Source organism: Terrapene carolina, unplaced genomic scaffold (assembly GCF_002925995.2).
Source record: "Terrapene carolina triunguis isolate 2854851 unplaced genomic scaffold, T_m_triunguis-2.0 Scaffold193, whole genome shotgun sequence".
Taxonomy (NCBI): Eukaryota; Metazoa; Chordata; order Testudines; family Emydidae; genus Terrapene; species Terrapene triunguis.
This window is the reverse complement of record NW_020664544.1, coordinates 7,769,289-7,793,118: the sequence shown is the minus strand read 5'-3', so window position 1 is coordinate 7,793,118 and position 23,830 is coordinate 7,769,289. Positions and strand designations below refer to the sequence as shown.

The 23,830-nt window shown below is 45.1% G+C and overlaps 1 protein-coding gene across 13 annotated transcripts in view; it reads right to left on the bottom strand.

Moving 5' to 3' along the window:
* The window catches only part of MAPT (microtubule associated protein tau), a 49,093-nt gene extending 31,958 nt beyond the window's left edge, over window positions 1-17,135 (bottom strand). For 4 of the 13 annotated variants that reach the window (XM_026654828.1, XM_026654832.1, XM_026654833.1 and 1 more), the window contains exons 1-5: window positions 17,050-17,135; window positions 13,080-13,166; window positions 8,884-8,970; window positions 5,202-5,267; window positions 417-1,475 (exon numbers count right to left, since the gene is read on the bottom strand). In XM_026654828.1, the coding sequence (XP_026510613.1) occupies window positions 417-1,475; window positions 5,202-5,267; window positions 8,884-8,970; window positions 13,080-13,166; window positions 17,050-17,122 (1,372 nt within the window). In that variant the 5' untranslated portion in view covers window positions 17,123-17,135. The remainder of the gene's footprint in view (window positions 1-416; window positions 1,476-5,201; window positions 5,268-8,883; window positions 8,971-13,079; window positions 13,167-17,049) is intronic. The other 9 variants (XM_026654835.1, XM_026654836.1, XM_026654837.1 and 6 more) reach the window with 6 other exon arrangements.
* Window positions 17,136-23,830: the final 6,695 nt, after the last annotated feature.

The window sequence follows — 23,830 nt, the reverse complement described above, 5'->3', positions numbered from 1 at the left end:
AGCCTGCTCTGTGGGAACGCTACATCAGAAATGCCCAGAAAAAGTTTCAATCGATCAAACGCCTCTTCTCTTTTATAAATATTTAGAGTGATGGATGAAATCCAAGCGTCTACCTAGCAGCTTTGATAAATCCAAGGACACTGAAATGAAAAGGGAGAAAAGCACATGGCAGCGTGTCAGCGCCCATGCAAGAGAACATGCAACCAAAGCGTGAGTGTGATGCGAATGCATCAAAGGCCAGGAGTAAACGAAGGGTGAAAAGCAGCAGCACGCTGGATTTGTTCAGAGCGAACGTCTGTGGACAACTGTCAGGCAGCAGGATTCAAGGGGTGCCAATATTGGTTTTAGCAGCCTTGCCCTGAGCAAGTCATTGGAGATAGAAGCGTGGGGCAGGAAAATGAGACACACACACACACCTTTTAAATGAGGAACCCGACTGACTTGTTTCTCTGACATGCGAGTTGCAGGTTTCTTTTTGGGTGCCTCTTCTTTTTCCATGGCCTGCACCATTCCCCCCATCTCCTGTTGCAAGGAAACACTTCTATCTGCCACGTCCTTATTTAACCTATCAGGAAACTTGGTTGCACCTAGTGGAGAACCTGAGATTTCTCCCTCCCTAATTACATTAGCTTCAACTTCCACTTGGTACATACTTTCAGAGGGTTCCATCTTGGTAACATCATCATATCCTTTCCCTGACAACCACGGCCGTCTCTCATCTAGGATCTGTCCTGCTTTATGAGCTTCCCTTTCAGTAACAGGAGTCTCTCTAGATATTTCTGCCAGATTATCTTCGGGTCGGCCGTCTGCTGGAAAGCCATGCACCTCCACAGCTTCCTCGGCTGCTTCAAGCAGTGGAGAGTCTTGCGGTCCTAATGAGGAAGGTGAATCCTGCGGAATAGTTTCATCAATGTCACGGTCTTCATCTTTTTCATGCCCAGCGGCCTCTTCTTTCAATTTACCTCTGCTGTATAAAGGATACGGCCTGTCTTGAATATGGGAGTTGTCAACTGGCTCAGACCCCACATCATCAATACCCGGGTGCCACTTTTCAAAGGGAGCAGCCAGTTTCTCCTGATAGAACATTCCACCACTTGGAGCACCCTGAGAGAATTCGGAAACGGCTGATGTGGCAAATTCTTCCATGCACACATCATGACCTGCTTCATCTGCCAACGCTTTACCCACTCCAACGTCCTCTTTTCCACCACGGTCCCAGAGCTCAGTTCTGGAGACAGCCTCCTGGCTTTCTTCAAAGGCTCTGAAGTCTTCATATGTGCCTGGAGGGACTGGTATGGTGGCCTCAGCTCTGGCAGGAACTGCTGCTGCCTGTTCTCCAGTCTGCATTTCACGTAAAGGGAGGACAGTCGCTGGAAGAACCTCACCTGCTTGTTTTTCTGGCTGAGTCTCACTTGCCACGTGCTCCTGAATTCCAGGTTCCACACTCTCCCATAGCCTTGGGGAGCTCAGCTCTTCTGGGGGGCGAAGAAGGAGGGTAGGATGTCAAGCGTGGCAAAGAATTAGCACAGGTATTTCAATGGAAAGTCATTCTTGCAACACAAAAGAGAGACTTAAAAGACTTTTTATAACCATTCTACACAGATAAAAGCAATCAAGTCCTACACTGCCACTTGCGGTGGAAAATTCAATTCTGCAGTTCTCTTTGTTTTAAAGGAATCTTGTCCCTGTAGATAGGCTTAAAATCAGAGCTACTCCACTTTGCTTTGATGATACACACTGAATCATCCATCATCTCTGCTTACCTGCTCCATTGCTGGGAAGAGGTAGAGTACCAAAACAAACACAGGATTTGCCATACCAGATCTATCCAGTTATCCTGTCTCCCATACTGAAAGTCTCAGAGGAAGGAGCGTCCCTCCGCCCCCAGTAATATGCCGGTGTGTGATCAACTATGCTCTGTGACCATGGTGGATGGATTCTATCCCAGCCTCTGTCCACAGAGGTGGTCCAAAGTATGCCATGAAGGCTAACATTTGATCATCGTTCAATTTTATAGGCCACAAAACTATCCAGCCTCTATCTAGTTACAGCACTGGACAATTAATTAGCTCTTGTGGCAGTGAATGCCACAGGTTGACCACGTGTCAAATGAAGTGTCGCTTTCATTTGTTCTAAATAAATCTGCCAATAATTGTGTTGTGTAACCACAACACAGTGCGGGCCAGAATGAAAATGGATAGATAGTCTCCCCACTCTAAGGGCTAGTCTACACTGGCAACGTTAAAGCGCTACCACGGCAGCGCTTTAACGTGGCTTGTGTAGTCGCAGCAGGGGGCGTAGCTACCAGCGCTGGTGCACTGTCTACACTGGCGCTTTACAGCGCTGAAACTTGCTGCGCTCAGGGGTGTTTTTTCACACCCCTGAGCAAGAAAGTTGCAGCGCTGTAAAATGCCAGTGTAGACAAGCCCTCAGGTTACATACAAAACTTAAATCCCCTCCAGCTCTTCTTCTCTCCAAACTAAATAAGACTAGTTATAGCTGACACCTCCCAGCCATCCGGAATTCTAACCATCTTCACTTCTCTAGACCGTTTCTTCTTCTGCTACATCTTTACCAAAAACTAGACAGAGCAGTACAAGTATTCGAATTCTTTTTTATTTCAGTAGCCTGTCTACGCCATCAAAGCACAGGGTGTAGGTGGAGAGGATGGATCGCACAACAGAAACACCTGGCTGCGACTGCAAACAAACTCTGATTTTGTATGTTCCGCCCACTCTGCAGAGTAATTAGTACCATAACATTGCACACCCGTTCTGGAGCAGCTGACAGTATAACCTTTAGAAAACAGAGCTTACAGTCATAGATGCAAAGATTTTAAGGCCAGAAGGGAACATTTATGATCATCCAGCTCAGGGCTACACTACAGACCTACAACGGTGTTGCCCAGGGGTGTGAAAAATTCACATCCCTGAGTGACGTCGTTATATTTACCTAACTCCCCAGGTAGACAGCGCTCAGTCGATGGGAGAACTTCTACCGCCTCTTGGGGTATGTCTACACTACCCTCCGGATCGGCGATAAATCGATCCCCGAACACGCTCCCCGTCGACTCCGGAACTCCACCGCTGCGAGAGGTGGAAGCAGAGTCGACGGGGGAGCGGCGGCCATCGATCCCGCGTCGTGAGGACGTGAAGTAAGTCAATGTAAGTCGATCTAAGATATGTCGACTTCAGCTCCGCTATTCCCGTAGCTGAAGTTGCGTATCTTACATCGACTCCCCCCGCCCCCCCAGTGTAGACCAGCCCTCAGAGTCGTGCTGCAGGTGACCAGAACATACCGTAAGGACAACAAAAGTAGAGACGTGCCCACTACATTCGTTAGCGACATTTCCAAAATGCACTTGTTCTAAATACAGAGTGCAACACGTGATCAAAGGTGTTTGTAACATTTCAAATGATACGGTTAAAAATCTGAAGATTTAAAAGTCTGCCCCTCCCACAGAAACTTGAGACTCACTTCACTACTCTTCCCTCTTCATGCTGAAGAGCCATTTTTCAAAGTCCGCAGCAAAACAAAACCAAGGTCACCAATTATGATTTATACCTGGCCACAGGCGTGCAGCACTCATCACAATTATATCTGACCCAGAGGAAAATGTATCATAAAATGGAAGTGCCCCTTTTAAAGCATCATTCCCCACGTTCAGAGAAGTAACAATTTACTGCGCAGAAACCTGGTACTCAGTACAAGGGGAGGAAAACGTTTAAACATCTGGTGAGAACAGAGAAGTGGCCAGAGCTGGGCAGATATCATGCAACGCTTCCATCACATTTCTGCTAATGACCTCAAGCGACACCTACAGAACCCTCTGCTATTCTAAGCCTTGTCCATTTGCACACAAGAACTGCCACTCACAAAGACTTGCAAGATGATCCTGTGATACAGTTATGGGCAAACTTCTGCTAGGGAGTAGGATAAGAATAACCAAACTCATTTACATGGAAGCTGAAGATGCGAACTCTGTCCTGAGTTGAAAAAGATACAGGAAAAAATATTTACTTTTTAAACATCACTAAGTTTGAAAGTACCTCTCTCAGCCAGGCAAGTTGTGTGCAATTTTGAGAGTAGCAGCAGGCATGGAGCAGGAAGGATATACACCAAACAGATGAAGAAATTCATGTCATGTATATGCCACCAAGAAAAAGATCTTGCAAAATGGGATTTACTCAGCTTGAAAAACCAAGCATCATGTAAATGGCACAAGATGGAGAGCGTGAGCATGAAAACCATCTACAGCACATTCCGCTTTCTGCACTTGCTGTTTCATTAGACTGGGGTGGAATTTTCAAAAACATTCCGCGCATTAGCCTCCCTCTGCTCCCACTGGACGCTTTTGAAAATCCCACCCTGAAGTTTTCAGTTATGTCCGAAGTCAGCAGAGTCAAAATCACCCTTTTCAGCCTGACTCCTGTGAGCTAGCAGCGCCTCCTATTAAAGGGATAATTTTTTAGCTCGGTTAAGCAGATGCCCAGTTATGCTGTACGTCCACACACTGCACAGCGGCTAGCTTGGTTATGTTCTGTATAACAGAGGCCAGAAGAGACTATTCTCAATACGTCCAAGTACATAATGAGACTGGTTTGAGGATAATGTGCAAACCAGACTCTTAGTGGGCATTATTTTTGTCACAATTCAAGTAAAAAAATTGGATGTGGTGATTATAAAGTTAGATAACCCACTGCCTCGGGGTCAGCACTGCAGGGTTCAAAATCAACCCACGCCTCTCGTTCCACAGGAGAGTGACATTGAGGTATATTGCAAAAGGTGACTGGGGATGAAGGAGTCCATATTCAAGTATGAGCATCTCCCGTTGGCTGACCCATATTGTCCTCTCTGTGTGTATTTTGCAAGGTGATTCCCCCTTCCATAGCTTGGAGGATACTCAACCGTCCGCTATTCCAGACAGAGGACAAGGACTCAGGCTGTAACCATCCAGAGAAGAAGGGCAATGGATGAAAAGTTGTGGTGTCCCCCTAAAATGAAAAAGTGGGGGGGATACTTCAAGCATCTTGACCATACCTGGCTAGAGACCGGCAGCGGCAGAGAGAACTGGATAGTTGGGTGTCTAGCAAAGAAGGGAAGCACTGCAGAAGAAAAATCCCAAACCACTGGCAACTCCTATCTCTGTTTTGGGTCCCAATTGGATTTTACTATTTCCCAGCAGCAAATATTCCACTGACCTTGAGCACCATCTCCTGCAGCTTGATCCTCAAGGTTAGGAGTAGCTCCCACACCTGCTTCCTCAGCTGATTCACAGTTAAATAAAGGGGGGGAAAATTACAAAAGTTAAATTGAAATGGCTGCCACGAAAAACAAATTTGCTTCCTTACTGATCCTGTCCATCAGCCTGACAGGGCCGCCCAGGGGATTCACGGGGCCTGGGGTCTTCGGCAGCGGGGGTCCTTCTGCTCCGGGTCTTCGGGGCACTTCGGCAGCGGGTCCCGGAGCGAGTGAAGGACCCGCCGCCTAATTGCTGCCGAAGACCCGGAGCGGAAGAAGCTCCGGGTCTTCGGCAGCGGGTCCTTCACTCACTCCGGGTGTGTTCGGCGGCACTGAAGGACCTGCCACCGAAGACTCGCCGAAAACCCTTGTGGGGGCCCCTGAAAATTCTCGTGGGGGCCCCTGTGGGGCCCGGGGCAAATTGCCCCACTTGCCCCCTTCCCCCCCGGGTGGCCCTGCAGCCTGAATGCATTATAAACAGTACTATAATGTACCTGATGGCAGTTACCTTTTAACTGCAGTTGAGGGACTGCCTTACTACATCAGAGCACTGCTTCATCTAAGCCAGTATCTTGGATGACAGAGACCAGTACCAGATACTTCAGAGACAAGTGCAGGAAACTCTTGTGGGCAATTAAGGAGTAGCCTTGCCAAGGTTAGCATGAGAATGTATATCCCTTTTTCAGTCCCAAGGGTGGATGTTATCAGCCACAAAAATATCTAATTCTTTATTATTGCCCACAGGCTAACTATAATGAAGCTCAGACTACTTCTAACACTAACCCGATGCTAAAAGCTGAGAGCTATGGGGTAGTGGGCAAACACTGCTAAGTGTCGTCTCAATACCCCAGGCAATAGAAAGGAACTGAGAGGTGGTTTGGGGCCCTTGGGGGAGGCAGGGTACAGCATCAGAAATCCTCTGAGGTAAACAGAATGAAATTCAATAAGTATAAATGCAAAGTACTCCACTTAGGAAGGAACAATCAGATGCACATACACAAAATGGGAAATGACTGCCTAGGAAGGAGTACTGCAGAAAGGGATCTGGGAGTCACAGCAGATCACAAGGTAAGTATGAGTCAACAGTGTAACACTTGCAAAAAAACCGCAAACATCATTCTGGGATGTATTAGGAAGAATGTTGTAAGCAAGACAGGAGAAGTAATTTTTCCGCTCTACTCTGCACTGATTAGGCCTCAACTGGAGTATTGTGTCCAGTTCTGGGCCACACATTTCAGGAAAGATGTGGACAAACTGGAGAAAGTCCAGAGAAGAGCAACAAAAATGATTAAAGTTCTAGAAAAATGACCTATGAGGGAAGATTGAAAAAATTAGGCTTGTTTAGCCTGGAGAAGAAGACAGAGGAGACATGGTAACCGTTTTCAAGTACATAAAAGGTTGTTACAAGGAGGAGGGTTCTCCTTAACCTCTGAGGATGGGACAAGAAGCAATGGGCTTAAACTGTAGCAAGGGAGGTTTAGGTTGGAGATTAGGAAAAACTTCCTAACTGTCAGGGTGGTTAAGCACTGGAATAAATTCCCTAGGGAGGTTGCAGAATCTCCATCATCGGAGATTTTTAGAGCAGGTTGGACAAACACCTGTCAGGGATGGTCTAGATAATACTTAGTCCTGCCATGAGTGCAGGGGACTGGACAAGATGACCTCTCAAGATCCCTTCTAGTCCTATGATTCTATCATGCAGGGCACATACGTGGCCCCAAAGGACACTGCTGACCAAAATAATCCAATCTCTCATTCATGGGGTGTATGAGCACCTAGAGTGGAATCCATGTGGACAAATCCTCAAAAAATAACACCTTGTTTACTTTTTGCCCTGCTGCTGCACGCTGCACAGAGGTGTATGCTGTCCAGAATGACGCCTAGGTCTGTTTCCTGAAGCGCTACAGTTAGCTTAGAACCCAGGAACATCAAAGGAAGTTCGACCTATATTTTCAGAGGTGCACTGCCTCGCATTTATCAACGCTGAATTCCATTTGCCATTCCATGATGCCCATTCACTTAACTTGATTAGCTCAGTCTTCTTTCAGTCTTGACTAACCTACTTAATTTTGACCCTTTTAAAAGGTTGCCCGCTCACTACTCATCCCCCTTTCCCCGATGGTTAATATATTACACATCAATCCTAACACACAACCTGGGGGCACCCCCCATTAAGCTTCTACAATGTTGAAAACCATTTATTGCTACCTTTTATTGGGGGGGGGGGTCACTAATTTCGGACCCATGACAGTACTTTAACCTCTCATCCCATGTCAAGCCTGCAGACAGGACCTTTGACAAAGGCATTTCGACAGTTCAAGTAAACTATGTCCATCTGCTATTTTGCTGACATTCAGAGAATTCTAGTAGACTAGAGAGGCATGCTTTTCTGCTACAGCAGCCATGCTGGGTTGCTTCTCTCTTGTGTTTCTCTAGGTTTTTTATCAATTCTATTTTTAATCACCTTTCAACCAGTTTACCTGGTACCAAAGTAAAGCTCACTAGTCTGCAATTCCAAGGATCAAACCTAGTGCCTTCAGGGGCTCCCCACCAATTCTCAGGTATAGTCACCGATTAAATGAGAGACTGCATCCTTTTGTTACCAGCTCAGCCACGAGTTCCTTCAGAACTCATGGGTGTGCCACACAAAAGAGGATGATGCTGTTGAGCCAGGAGAGGAGAAAAGGTTGCAACGTCTTCCCCAAAGATCCTGCTGCTCTCCAGGATGGGAACAAGAGACAGACCTGACCAGTTCAGATTTTCAAGTAGAAGAAGGTAAAGCCGCAAACCTGTGTGTGCTTATTGGAACCTACCCAAGCCTATGAGATGTTTGTTGTTTTACTACTAAGCTGCAACTCCAGTGCCCATTCCTGCTCTATAAGCATCCAGAAAGACTGTCCAGCCACAAGGGATGGCATGGTATTTAACAGAGGTGTTTTTTTACCAGGTAAAATCATGGTTTTTATAGTGCCCTGGGAAATACTACTTGGTCTCAGTTTAAAGCATTTTCTAGTTTAAAAACTCTTTCGTCAATGCACACCACATTACGCTGAGTTTTAATTACATATTCAAATTGTGATCACAAGGTAGTAGATTTGAGATGAATTTAGGGCTGTACAAATAAAAAGCAAAACTGGTCGTAATATCAATATATGTCATTATAATACTGAGCATCAGACTGTCTATACATTTTGGTTGGTTATTTTCTCAATGGAGTTATATACGTTACGACTTATTTCGGTTTATCAATATTGTATAAGCAAAAGTCAAAATCATTTGATTATATGCGAGTGACAATCATGCAGAGTTGTAGGCTTGAAGCATTAAGCAATTAGAAACATGCAGTTGCCACCTACCAGTCCAGGTCCATTTGACCAGGCAGCATTCTGTAGTAGAAGACCAACTTTGAAACAGTGGATAGATTATTCAGTTTGGAACGGCTGTCTCCAAAGTTTGAAAAGATTCGTTCTACGCTTGCTGAACTTGCTGGACACCGATGCAATTGTTTACCCAATTTCCTGGTTTAAACCAGTATTTACCAGCACCCTGCGCTAAACTGGTTTTTCCCGGGAAACTGCCAACCCTGCCAGCCACAATTCGAAACTCCTTCCTCGTTCACCAGAAGGCGTGCAGAGGCCTCACCTGTGGTTCCTTCGGGTATCTCCACATGCTGCCGAGCTGCAATCCGATCCTCATGTGCTCTCTCCTCCACTAAGGGCGCTGTGGCATCTGAAAAACAAAGCAGCTTTCACACAGCCTGACTGAAACAAAACCCCTTCGGAGGTCAGTGCTTTAAAAAAAATAGCACTGAAGGGTGCATCACAGAAGGGAAACCATCCTCAACGCTCACCAGGTTTCCTTCCTATCGGCTGAGCAGGATGAAAGTTGATACTTGTCATGGGAAACAAAAGCGCAAGCACAGCGCACGCACACACAGAGAGCCCATCTGTTAGGCACACTGTACATCCATCACCTCCTTTGTCACACAAGCTGTATGCCTCCATGTATTACTTACCCATCCAAAAAATAAAATAGTTTGGCTACCAGCACGGTCTTTTTAAAATAGGCCCAGAGCAGGAGGGCGGAGAATGCCTGGTTTGCACATTCAGCAATGCTGCCCGCACAGAGGTGATGCTCAGAGCTCAGCTGGTGACAACAGCCCACAGTCAGGACGTTTTATTATAACATACATGCATCTTTCATTAACCCCCTCAGCTGGACTGTGTCCACTAATTCATCCCTGCTGGGACATTCCGCACATGGCAAACCTCTGGCGTCTCTTTCCCCCCCACCAAATGAGGTTTTCCTCCTTATGACAACACTGTCCTGATGCACAGGATAGCAACATCCAGTCCCGGACCAGCTAGAATTTTACGGGCCAGTCTCTTGAAATACGCAGGCTGGGAATGAGAGTTTTATCACAATGGACTGCTGGCAGTTCTCATTTCCAATGGAGTACAGCTCTGGCAGGTCACTAGACAGCAGCATTGAAAAGTACAACAGCCCAGGTCAGAATAAAGCGTCTGTTAGATAAAGCTTAGAAACTAAGAAAATTAGTATTTTCCTCTCCTTCCAAGGCTTGTGATAGGTGCATGCATGGTAGCCAGGCATTACAAGCAGCAGAATAAAAATGCCACCAATTACAAATATTAGTATGTCTCTAGATTAGGTTCTCTGTAAAAAATGTGGCAACATAATACACTCAGGAGTCACACCATCCACCCGACCCGTGCATTATGCTTTATTTCACATGTATCTATTTTATTTTACATATAACCATGTGCTGTCATTCTGACAGATACCAAATTGTATTGCCAGGTATGCGTACAAAGGAGCAAACACACCAATGAATTGCAGCTACTTCTGGGATGGAGGGCACCACCTAGGAGGATAAGGGGAATATTTTGGCCAAGTACTTTGGTGCAAACCCTTGACCTTCAGGAACATGCACTATGGGATTGCTAATGTTCAGGCTGAACAACAGGGGCGCCATTTAGGGGGGCAGGGGAGAGCTCCAGCCCCCGCCCCAAGTTTCGTAGGGGAGGTCTACTCCCCCTAGCCCCAGACAGAGCTCTTAACTGCAACAGCTTGAGTGTGATATGTGATGAGTTCGGAAGCTGGGAGCAGCACAGCCTTTGGGGCAGGGTGTTTGTTTATAAACAGAGGCAGGGTGATTAAGATAACAAAAGGCTTGTCATTAAAGTAAATTAAGGATTGTTAGATGATCCTGAAAGTACTGCCACGCACTTCAGTTAAAAGATAGGAAACAAAGGGTAGGAATAAAAGGTGAGAGGTAAATAGTGGTGTCCTCAAGGGTCTGTACTGCGACCAGGGCTGGTCAACATATTCAGAAATGATCTGGAAAAAGGGATACACAGTGAGGTGGTAAAATTTACAGATGATACAAAATTACTCAAGATAGTTAAGTCCCAAGCAGACTGCTAAGAGCTACAAAGGGACCTCACAAAACTGGGTGACTGGGCAACAAAATGGCAGAAGAAATTCAATGTTGATAAATGCAAAGTAATACATTTGGCAAAATAGAATCCCAACTATACATACAAAATGATGGGGTCTAAATTAGCTAGACCTGTCAATAAAGAGATCTTGGAGTCATTGTGGAGAGTTCTCTGAAGACATCTGCTCAATGTGCAGTGGCAATTAGAAAAGCTAACAGAGTATTGGGAATCATTAGGAAAGGGATTGATAAGAAGAGGAAAATATCATATTGCCTCTATATAAATCCATGGTATGCCAACATATTGAATAGTTTGTGCAGATGTGGTCACCCCATCTCAAAAAAGATATATTGGATTTGGAAAAGATACAAAGAAGGGCAACCGAAATGATTAGGGGTATAGAACACCCTCTGTATAAGGAGAGATTAAAAAGACTGGGACTTTTCAGCTTGGAAAAGAGATGACTCAGGGGGGAGGGTGTGGAAAAATTGAACACGGAAATGTTATTTATTCCTTCTCCTAACACAAGAACTCGAGGTCACCAAATGAAATTAATAGACAGCAGATTTAAAACAAAAAGAAGTACTTCTTCAGGGTCAACCTGTGGAACTCTTTGCCAGGGAATGTTGTGAAGGCCATAACTATACTAGGTAAGTTCATGGAGGATAGGTCCAGCAATGGCTATTAGCCAGGGTGGGCAGGGATCCAACACCATGTTCTGCATGAAGCTGGGAGTGGGCAACAGGGCAACTTGATGATTGCCTGTTCTGTTCATTCCCTCTGAAGCACCTGGCATTGGCCACTGTTGGAAGACAGGATACTGGGCTAGATGGACCTTTGGTCTGAACCCAGTATGGCCATTCTGATGTTCTTATAAAGAACCCAGGTGTATCCGCTCCCCGCTGTAACCCACTAGACCCTGCTCTCCTCCCAGAGCTGGGATAGAACCCAGGAGTCCTGACGGGGTCTTTCTCTCCACAAAACTAGTAATAAAGTAAGAATATACATTAAAATTTTAAACCTCACCAGTGTCCCTTACGTGACTTGCCACAAGATGTCAGAACGTGTTGTTATTAGAGCTGAGTGGGCCTAATATTTATTTAATTTTCTCTCTTTTATAAAGGAATTAGGTACAGGGCTCCTGTCAGCTAATTGCTAAGTTATCTGCCAACAACTAGAGTTTTCAAGTGCCTACGTAGCCCCAGAAATCACGGTTAAAGTTGCTTCCCCCCCCCAAATTCTGAAATGGCGCCCCTGCTGAACAAGCAGCCTTCTGCAGTCAAGGTCTAGTAAAAAAATAATAATAATAATCTCTATAAACTGCAGGGAACTTATGTAACGACTAATCCTTTGCACAGCACCTCCCATCCAAAGACCTCAAAGATCTATGCCCACTTTTTAAAGTATATTATCCCATTTTACAGATAGGAAACTAAGTGATTTGCTAAAGTCACTGGCAGAGTCAGGATTAAAAGCCAGGGCTCACGGCTTAGTCCCATGCTCTAGTAACTCGACCAAGCAGCCTCCCATAAACAGAAGTTCAAGTTGAAAGATCTCTGCAGGCTTCCCCACCACCACTGATGCTGCCATCTTTAAATGTCTGTAGGATATTGAAGACTGTGGGCCAGATTTTTTAAAGGTCTTTTGGCACCAAACTCCCATTGGGAGTAGCGGAGACACATCTTGCAACCAAAAGTTCTAATATGAACACTCCCGAAATAACCCAGGTTTTGTTAGCCTGAGAGGTGATTTGGACCGAATGCCTAGGCACCCAGCTGATGTGTGACAGCTTGGAACGCTGCTTGGTTTCTTGTCCGATTCTTGACATTTCTGTGTAAATATCTATTGGAAACGGAGAACATTCATTGGCTTGATGTAAATCTAACTCTTCCTGGCAGGCTACAGGGTCATTTACCAGGGAAAGGCAACTAGGACGCTCAGACATTTTTCCTAATGATTTTTTTGGAGTCTGCGTGTCTACGTTAGAATCCGTGTTGCCTTGTGAGCGGTTTAATAATGGCTTCTGAAGGCTGGCTAGTGCCCATTAACATTAATGGGGAGTTACACGAGTTGGTTCAGTCAATTACCCTCTCAGGATGGGCTACACTCAGCAGTCATCAATAGGCACGCTGGTTTGGGAGTGCAATCCTGGAAGGAGGAAATGGAACTGGAATTGATCCTCCAGGGGTGTCTGTGTGCGCAGTTCTCCTTCGTGATTATCAAACTAACAAAGAGCATTTATCTGGCAGCACAGAGACACAAGACAGCCATGCCTCTTCAGGAACCCCCTTCAGAAAATGGTCTGGCGCATCTCCAAACAATGCTTAGAAACGGCACCAGCCATTGTGGTTTAAAAGCAGTACGACAAAGAGCTCCCACCTTCCATCGTCGGGGTGCTCTTAGCATCAGAGGTCTCGGAAGTGGGCTCATCTGATCCATCGTCAACTGGTATCTGCAGGGGATAGCCTGGAAAACATACATTGAGCACTCAGAACAGGTCCTTGGCTACGTCTAGCGGGCTGTTCCATTAACCTCGCCCATCTCTATTTCCTTATCTGAAAAGCTGGATGGCTGTAGCTGGCAGTTACAGTAAGATGTTCACAAAGTGTTAAAGTGCCAGTTAGAGATTCAGGGAGAGCACTGGAAAAAAAGCCAAGAGCAAAACCAATCCAATGCGGAGCACATCTAGAAGCAGCAAAGCACAATCCATCAATCAATCAAACCTTTCCTTGGAGACCACAGATGTCGGATTACATCAATCTGAGCGAGTCACTGTCGTTCACATTGATGTTTCTAGTGCAGCACAGGCGCTCTCAGAGCAGATTGCTGAACTGATCGCTTATTTTCTTCTGTTATTCATGTTTTTAAATCAATGCAAAGAGGGAAAGCACTTGCAAGGAATTCTTCAGTGCTCCATATGGATGATGATGTTGGGCCTGGGTTACAAGCAAAAAGGGGACAGGGACACTCTTTGCAAGGAGTTCCAGCAAATAAAATAACGAGAACTGGAGAAATTGATTTACGAAGAATGATTCAAGCTAACACAAGCAAAGTCTCTTGGACTCTGGTGCATGAGAACTGAAACTATGGCATTGACAGAAGGTTGCTGATTTGACTGGATAAGGGGGCCAACCTTGAGGGGCCTGGAAGGGAGAACAGTCCTTGGAATATGCCACAGGCTCTGGCCATAACATAGGGACCCCATTTGCCTGATGCAAACTGTACCTGAGGCAGATACAAGACAGAACTATGTTGCCCCACATTAATGGAGTATTGAGTACTATCAGTCCCCATGACTACACAGGTTTGTGAGCTGGATCGCTAAATACGTGGGGAAAGACTTCGTGAAAATTTAGGCCTAAAATACGGGGTGAGAGGAGCTCTTTTGGAGAAAACTTCCCCACTTCTCCACATTCCCGGCTTTTCCCTCAGTTGTCCTGGCTCGCTACCCAAGAGAAGGAAGCTGTCTGCTGGCAGCACCTTTGGGGAGCATTGTTTTTATCATCAATTGAGCTGACTCGTGAATACAGAATGCACACGAATGCTGCTGCATTATTACAACCGCAGTCACTAGGAAAGCGACAAATGATTCCAGGGGAAATCTGTGTATTAGTGAGACGACAGGGGGCAGGGAGAAGGCGACACAGACCAGGCAGTATGCAGGAGGTTGGGGGGGGCGGAAGGGAAAGAGATGAGCCCAGGCAGTAGGGGAGAAGCAGGAGGGTCGGGGTGGGCAAAGCGAAGGAACGGAGACAGCAAATTAGGCTGTGACAAAAGAAGAAAAACCCATTGGCTGTTATTGGGTATGCCTAGAGGGCAGGGGAAATCCCGTCTGGATCTGATTTTTGGTGAGTCAGACATCCCCTGTATCTGACACATACTGTAGTCCATCCTTCCCTCGGTGAATGTTCATAAAAAGACACGGGAAGGCACAAGTGGCTAGAGCAGAGTGACAGAAGCCTGGCGGTCGAGGGCGGTTCCCAGGTCGAGATGGGAGAGTAGGGATTAGTGGTTAGAGCAGGGGGGCTGGCATTCATGATTGATGATTGTCCTCCTGCCATGACTCACCGTGTGACCTCCGAGGTCTGTGCCTGCATTTATCCTCCCTGTACCTCAGTCTCCCCACATATGAGAGAGAATACTCATTTCCCAGTAGGGGGTGAGGATTCATCACCTCATGTCTGTAAAGCCCTCCGAGATACACTGATAAATGATGCCATTCATGTGCATGCTACTAAGATCAGAAATGTGTGCCCATTTCCAACACATGAACAGAGGCCCCTGGGAACAGCACCCTACAACATCCAGACCTGCCATTAGCACTTGCTTAGGTGACGTCCCAGAGCCCTGGACCCCAACGCAAGCCAAGTGGTCTATTTGTAAAATACGTCTCTCAGCTTTGCAATGTTTTTCTCTTAGCATCACCTCCCCAGAGAGATGAAGCAGAGCATTCAGGGAAACACCGCCCACTACGCAATGGGGAAATTGCTCTTCCAGTCTTCACAAGACAACAGCAAGAGTTACTAGTTTAAACGGCTCTGATAAAAGCACTATCTGATCCTTTGCACACACAGGGGGCTTATACCCTTTCGCTCACTGAAAGCCATTGTAAAAGGGTTCTCTCGCCAAATCAAAAGGACAGAAAGTCGGAAGTTCCACTCTCTAAATGAGGTGCCAGCTTCAGGCTAGAGACTGGAGGGGCAGGTGAGTAGGTGGGTGCAGTTTTGTCAATGAGATGCATTAAAATATCCAAAACGTCTACCAGGTCCCTGGAAAGGGGACCCCAGGCGCGCGCGCGCACACACACCCACCCACCCACACACACACTCACTCGGTGTGACCAGGCCTTCCCTTCCCATCCCAACCTCCACCTCCTCACATGTTTACATGCAAGCAGAAGCCCCCTCCCTCATCCCCTCTGGTAAGCAGAGTAGTTTCTTTGGAGAGTGGAGGGAATAGAGGCAGAGACAGAACAAGCCTAAAACCTTCCTCCCCTTCTGTATGGGCAAAAGTGGGGCCCCGGCATCTCAGGCACCCTCTTTACTAGGCCCCACTGACCATTCAATTATAAGGACAACTATCACCACCAAGCTGCGGTTGGGTGTGGGATCTCTTGAAGGTAAAGGCGGGGCCCACTTGATAGGCCACGGGTTGAGGACATCATCTAGGAAGAAAAGCTGGTGAAGTCATTTCACACCTGCAGAATGGGCCAGAGGTCACTTTCAGGGGCAAGGAGATTCTTGTTTTAACTTAAACCAGCTCGTCCACCTCTGTCTGCAACAGACCCACCTAAACGGTCAGAGTGCGCCCTCGGCATTCCTACCGGCTCACTTAGAATGATCAACGCTCCATTCCTCATTCTCCCCCACCATCCCAAATGCCTCTGTCCCAATATCTAAGTTATTATCCAGAGATTCCTGAACCTTTCCAGCAACCAATGGATGAAAAGATGGCTGCATAATGCATAAACTGGGGTAGATACAAGTTTGAGAGATTTGCCCTAGCGACTTTTTAATTTTCTGAATCCTGTAAAGGGGGAAAGGGTTTATAACCATGTTTAGAGGGGGTAAAAGGAAGCCAGTGTCACAACAGGAGGTAGCTCATCTACACATCCATGGACATGAGTCTTTTAAGTATGAACAAAGAGAACTAGTACACGAAGGAGGATCTGAGCTGCTACATGGAGGGATGGGAAATCTCAGTCCTGGGCCTCAGTCTATTAAAGAAGCCATTAATCTACATTTAAAAAACAAAATCAATCACCCCGGTCCCTTCTATACCGGACTTGGGAAAAGACTGTTTCACCTCCTTTTAATTCCCAAGCAGCCTTTACCGTTTTTCTATGAGCAGCAAGATTCTACAGCCTTTTACAGATTTCACAGGCTCTATGGACTCAAGTGTTTTTTCTTCTATTGAAACTTACCTCTGAATGGGAAAGCGAGCACAAGGCAGATGGGGATGATTACGATCATCAAGTCTGGCCTCCAGCATAACAGGGGATAGGCTCTCACCCAGTGATTCCCTCACCAAGCCCAAACCCCAAACTTCGGTTTGAGCGATAAAGTATCTGAATGTATCTTATGTTTATCTCCCAGAAGCTCATTTACTGCATGATGATGTCTCGGCACCCAAGTAATTCACAAAAAGGTCCCCTTTTCCTAGACTTTGGACTAACCTTTCATTGAACCACATACATTCCCAGGCGTCAACTCTATGGGCAACCTCACCCCAGTCTCCTTGTACTGAGATCTCCCAGCTGTGTCATCCTTTCTCCTGGAGAGAAAATAACCTGCCTGTGGGGGAAGGTCCTCCCCTTCTCCCATGACTACCCCCATCTGGTAAGGCTCACCTGATGGGATCTGCTTAGCTTGGCTCATCGAATGGTCTTCCATCATATTGAAATCCTGACGTTGCTCAGCCATCCTGTTGCAAAAGTTATCTAAAGGGGAAAAAATTTAACACTATTACACAAAACCTCAGGCAATGCACCCTCCCCTGCACTCAAATTATTGCACTATCTCCTATTGCTCTGTGGTGCATTTTCAGCTCATCAATTTAATTCAAGGAACACAATCTTTTCTTTTTTGGGGGGCGGAGGGGAGGAAATCAGATGGCCATTAATAACTAGCTGCCTTTTAAGCTACTGCAACAAGCTATTTAACTCATTCACTTTTTCAAGGGAGACTTGAAAAAGCTCACTATCATGATCATAGACAGGTTACAGCTCAAGGTATGTGCTGAAGAAAGTGGTCCCCCCTGACTGACTGATATAAGTTACGGCTGGATAAAGGTTTGACTACTAGACTCTCCTTCCAACGAAGAATGATTCCCTATCAAGCTCCTCTAAACCTACTATCAGAAGCAAATTTTTGTCCACAGCCTTTAAATTTACCAGCAAAATGCATTAAGATGGTGTCTAGGATTCTGAAATGGCCGACATCAACTGGGGAATGCTCTTTTAAAAAAAACCCACAGTTGTATCAAGTTATAGGCATAGAGATCAAAGCAATTGCAATCCCAATAGAGAGCAACAACTGCATTTGTGAAAAGAAGCGGATTTTTGTGACCAATGTGAAGAGCTAATCATTCTTGCACAGGTCGGAGGAGACAAAATACCAAGGCTGTGTCACCAATTTCCTGCAGCAGACTGAGGACACAGGCAACTTCATATCCAATGCACCACTGAAGTTACACAAGCAATTGAATAACTTCCAAGGGAAAGGACCCATCATGGCTCATTGTCTGGTCTATCAATTTTCACAAGTCTATGTCTGGGACTCTGTGGCGTAATACAGACTAATTCTGCAGTAAACTGCTTGATAGATTGCAAGTCTGTGGCAGAGCCAGCGGCAGAACTGAGCTCAAATGACTTAACCACAAGATCATTCTGGCTCTTCTTCCAGTCTCCTGCCTCTGACGTTACACACCTTCTAATTTCTACAGTGAATGAGACAAGAGGACTACAGACCACAGCCTCATTCAATACACAACCCGGATTCATTCACTGAGCACAGTTCATCCTGTATGCTGAAAGAGGCAGGGATTCTGTGGAAAAAACAGTATGCATGTATATATATAAATTAAAGATTATCATAAATGCATACACAGAAGAGGGTCACGTCAAAGTTTTACAGGCACGCTTGATACTGGCATTTCCTAACTTTTGAGTGCTTGAATTTGCAACCTTAATGTTATTTCCTAGGTTTTGGTTTTGTTTTTTAAAGAAAGGAAAACAAATTCTACTATATGTAACTGAGGAAACAGTGACCTTTTCAGACAGTTGGGAGACTCATTTTATAAATGCTTGCAAAGCACACTGAGATCCTTAGATCCAGAGCATTATAGAAAGCAGAGTTGTTTTTTTCATTTGATTTTCAGACATTTTGCATAGTTAATAAAAAGCTTCCTCGACCCGCCTATATTTTTGTTGTTTGACGAAATTTGAAGAATTCTGTCCTATGGCAAAAATTAAAAAATAAAATAAAATAAAATAATCCCCCTACAAGTCCTGAACGTTTCTCAGAGCTGGATGACCTGAATCGGTGCTGAAGTGTCTGCCAACAACAAAGGGAAGGGGGTGCTTTACCTGGCTTACTACCAAGTTATTTCTGCCCCGGTGATCTGAACAGTGCATTTGCCAATTAAGCTAATTTGTGTGCCTAAATGACCCAGAAAAGGGCAGACTCAGTAGAGCAAATCCAGGTGTGAAAGAATTAAAACGACTTTAACACACGAGAGAGCAGAAAAGCATTTTCCACCCAGACACAACACTGTTGCAAGGACCACTGTCTTCATGAATGTGTGCTGCACAGGATAAATGGCCTGCCATTCTGTGAGTAATCAGCTGGAATGATGTACAAGTGATTTAAAAATAAATAAATAAATAAAAAGATTCATACAAAGCTCTTGTATGAATGTAGGAGATTTACTTAAACTGGAATCTTTCTGCTCTCTATTTGCAGAGCACCTAAGCGCCATGAAGCCCCAGTCTATGGCTCTTAAATGCTCCCACAATACAAATAAATATTAATAACAAACATTCCTAGTTGTGTAGCTGTTTTGCAACTAGGAATGGTCTAGTGGTCTATGCATAGGATTGGGAAGCAGGAATTCCCAAGTATTTGTTGTGGGCCTTCCTGCAAGAAGAAGGGAAATGTTCAGGTAAGTCAAAGTAAAATCTTCTTTTTCTTCTCAAGAAAAGTTCACAGATTCCTTATAGTCCCAGAAAGCTCCCTCTCCAAAGTAATTAGGCGTAAGGAAGCAGGAGGGAAACTAAGTGTACGTCCTCAGGAGACTACAGCCAAGAATAAGGTGCAAAGGAAAACAAGTATCCCGTTTAATTTATGGTATATGGGTGCCGACAAAATTATCCAGTTCTGCAAAGCGGAGACCATGATTCTGCTAACAACTCTCCACTAAAAGTGATGTTGATTTCATGATAGCTGCTCTAATTACAGCCAAAAATAGAGATTAATAACCTAATCCCAGGCTTACCACAACTGGATGGGAGGGAGCTGAAACCAGCAATGCTGCTCGGGTTACCCGCAGTAAGGAAGTGAGCTTACATGGTTTTGTTGGCTGGCAATAAATTAACTGCAAAAAGAACAGGAGTACTTGTGGCACCTTAGAGACTAACAAATTTATTAGAGCATATTAGAGCATTTGTTAGTCTCTAAGGTGCCACAAGTACTCCTGTTCTTTTTGCGGATACAGACTAACACGGCTGCTACTCTGAAACCAATAAATTAACTGGATCTTTAGAACGGAATGAGGGATTTCAACTCTCCAACATTTTTTTCCACTAGGAAGATGTCTATGCAATTTAATTTCTGCTTTAAACAACTACAAAATCATCTGATTGAATTGCACGGAAAACCTTCAAGAGCTTGCCCTGCAAAAACTCACCAAGTGATAAGCCACAAGAATTGGTATTTGAAGCGGACAGAAAAGTCAGAATCCGCTCACTGCACTTGATTAAAAAAGCATTAATGGAGTTTTGCCCACCTAAAACAAACAAAACCGTTCTAATTATCTGGCCATATGGCCAATCTCCTTCTGGAGCTCCGGGAATCATATTGATTATATCCTGCCCATGGTGGGCTGCATTTTGGTGCTTTTTTAGGACTAGCAAGCATGTAAGCGATAAAATACAACTACTAAGCGGCCATACAGTTCACAAAACCAAACTGGAGTATGCCATAGGTGAAAATGAGGTTTGCAATTCAATACTTGAATTGGCTACTTTGTTTGTTTGTTTGTTTTAAATTGTGCCAATTTTCTGGCGCGGACGATGCCAGACGGAATCTTCTATCCAAACAGGCCCAACAAAGATGATATGGTAAGCACTTTTCCTACATGCGGTCCTGCTATTGTGCCCCCTGGAAGGAGCGCCTCTCTGGGCTGGCCGCGGATCTCTGCCTGACTTCCAGGCCTTGGTTCCTATGTCAACTAGAGGATCAATTAAGACCAATTGTGATGAGGAAACATGTCTACTAGCATTTGACCTAAGACCCATCAACTCATTTCACTGAACAGCCACCGGTATTATCACCTTTCCATCATCTCCTAACTGCTGACCCAGAAGTGAAAAGCTCATGAATTAGCTGCCCTGTATCTAAACACTAACTGTATGTTTCTTTTTAATTCTCCCTTTTTTCTACCTAGACCACCTTTATAAAAAAAATAATCAGTGACATTTCCCCCAGACTGTCTTCCCCTCTCCCACAAACGCTGAGTGAGGTCTCCACGGCATCCAGGCAAGAGTTTCTCTTAAGGTTTGTCTACATGGGAACACTCAACAAAATTAATCCAAATTAACTAATGGTGTGAATTCAAAGGGGATCAATTAAACTGCATTAAACCCCATGTGCACACACTCATTCAAAATTAAAGTGGCCTCAATTCAGCCTTCCAAAGGGAATTAAGTTAAACTGAATTAAGGTCATTTTAATTCTGAGTGAGCACATCCTCACAGGGACACACAAAGCTAATCTGCTTTGAATTCACACCTTTTGGTCTGGTCTACACTTTAAATTTATGCCGGCTCAGCTATGCTGGCAGAAGGCTGCTTCTGTTGACGGAGTTAAATTTGTTCGGGGGAGTTTGTGTTCCCACACCGGCAGAAAAATTCCTTCTGTCGGCGTACGGCGTGTCTACGCCAACATAGGCTCTGTAGCGTAGACATAGCCTTAGTCTGTTTGGATTAATTTTCCTGAGTGTCCCTGAATAAGTCGTCCATGGGTGGCCTATAGAGCACTTGCTGGGGTCTGCAGAGAGATGACTGGTCACATGGTGCTGGCTCCGCCACCTGGCTTCCAGCGGCGTCTACAGGTGTCCAGGCTCCTCATTACTTAAAAGACACTGGGTGTCTATCAAAGATGCTAGAAAGAAGGAGGAGCGGCCGGCCTAGCTGCCCACTAGGTAAGGAGGAAAGAGATGTTATGCAGTCCCAAATGGGAGGGGAAGTGTTCATAAGCAACCCCCTCAAATGACAGGGTTCACACCATGGAACAGCTTGAGAACCTCTGAGTTCGGGGGTTGGAAAGACTGTTACATCAGAATTTAAAGACAAATTGATTTTCCTTTGGTGTCCATTTTAGGGAGAAGAGAAGAGATACTGCCTTCTCGGGCGTGGAGAAAGAAGAGTTACTTTTATTATTAGGTGTTTTATCTTAAAGCTCCAGCTGCTGGAATCATGTGATTACTTGTGAATCTTAGGGTTTTATTTAAAAAAAATAAAGCGCCTCTAGACCTAACGGATGCAGAGCAAAACTTAATTTGAACTCCATGGCTCCAACACCAGAAGGCAAGAAATAGAGCCCCAAATCATTTTTAAAACCTCATGATTTTAGGGGGTCTGGCTCATGATTTTTTAAATTCTGGGGGAGTGGCAATACTGAGATAGTAGAACTGGCCTCCCACCTAGCGAGAAGGAAGGAGCGTCTCCCACACAGTCAGAACACTGGGCCTGGTTGTGAAGACTGGAGAAGAAGTGGGACCCTCCCTTTGTTTCCAACATCCAGACGGTAGGGAGTGCAAGGACAGCCTATTCCCATCGTCCATAGGCCAAGAAAAAGTGGGGGGCAGGGGAGGAAGTGCTCCAGAGCAAGAGCAAATGTGGCTGTTATGTTTAGTGGGGTTAGCCCTGGTCCCACTGGACAGGTGTGTTGGTCACAAAAGCCAGCCTTCCCGGCAGAGAACTGTTCAGTGGAAACAAAGCACAGGGAAACCTGCACTTCCACAAGGCCCTAGGATACTGCACCTATTCTGTGCGTAACAGTAGAAATCAGTCCCCATGGCTTTCCATCTGGAACTTCATCAGAGAAAAATAAATCCACGTGGCCACCACACGGAACAGAGAAACACGGCAATTCGGTGAACAAATAGGGAAGAGCACCCTACTACGGGATGATCTTTAAGTACTGTAGTTCTCCCAGCAAAATTTAAAATATGAAAGTCATAAACTGGTACACGAGGAAGTAAAGCAATAACCTGCAGTATAGATATATTTTACACCTCTCTGCTGGATTATTTCACCCACCTCTCCCACTATTTCGTTTGTTCTACTTCATTAACTACAAGCACTGACGACTCTGGCGCGCGTACACTCACTCAGACTTCTGATGCCTACAAATTTCTGCAACGTAACCATGACCTTCCATTCCTTCAGTTCACAACAAGAAGCAAACACACCAAACTCATCTGTGTTCAAGACGCATCTCATTCTAACCAGGAAATTCCCGCGTCAGTCTCAAATTAGGTAACCGTCTCAATGACTAAATGGAATTTACTGAAAAAAAATTACTTGACTCTAGTGAACAAATGGCCCATTTCAGGACCGATTCCTTAAGCAAACGTGGTGCTGAAGTCACTCACGTATCACAAGCCATGCAGATTATGACAGAGAATAGCATAAAAGTAAGGCCTCCCAATACTGTCTCCGTCTCGGCTAATTGAAGAGAGTCAAGTTTCTTTAAAAGTAAGTGAAAGCAGCCCTACCTTGACCCAAAGGCTTCCACAATGAATAATAAGGGTAGTGATGTCTCTGAGTATTTAAACTTTGGCAGCACCCCCTATGCAACCGATAGGCACGCTCTTCAGGGTCTTATCAGTTTCCAACAGATCCACTCCTGCCAAGGAGGCACTTTATCTAAACAAACAGCCTATCCCACCCTTGACAGCACTTCAGTTCTTCAAAACTTTGCATACTTCACAATTAGGATCTGCCTCTCAGGGGAAGAGGCAGCTGGTGGGTTATAGTTAATATGGAAAACAGTGCGGTGCTGTGGTGGCAAGGTTTTATTGCTCTGAGTTAGGGATGGCTGGGCGTTACCCACAACGGCTGAAGCATTATTTGGAGTGATTTGCACAAGTGCCAATAAACTCTCTACCGGAACCCACCCCACCATGTATTCCGTATATGCCACTTTTACAAACAGTTATTTTTGAAATGTGAGGGAGGGATTTTTGTTCGGTTGTTGCTGTTTTATAAACACACATGATTATTTTCAGTATCTCTCCGCTGATAAAAGCAGGTTCTTTGAGTGGCAGGAATTAAAACTTCTGAGGGAGAGGGGAGTTATAACATTTTAGAAACTTCTAGAAGTCACGTTAAATAGCTTAGCCATTCA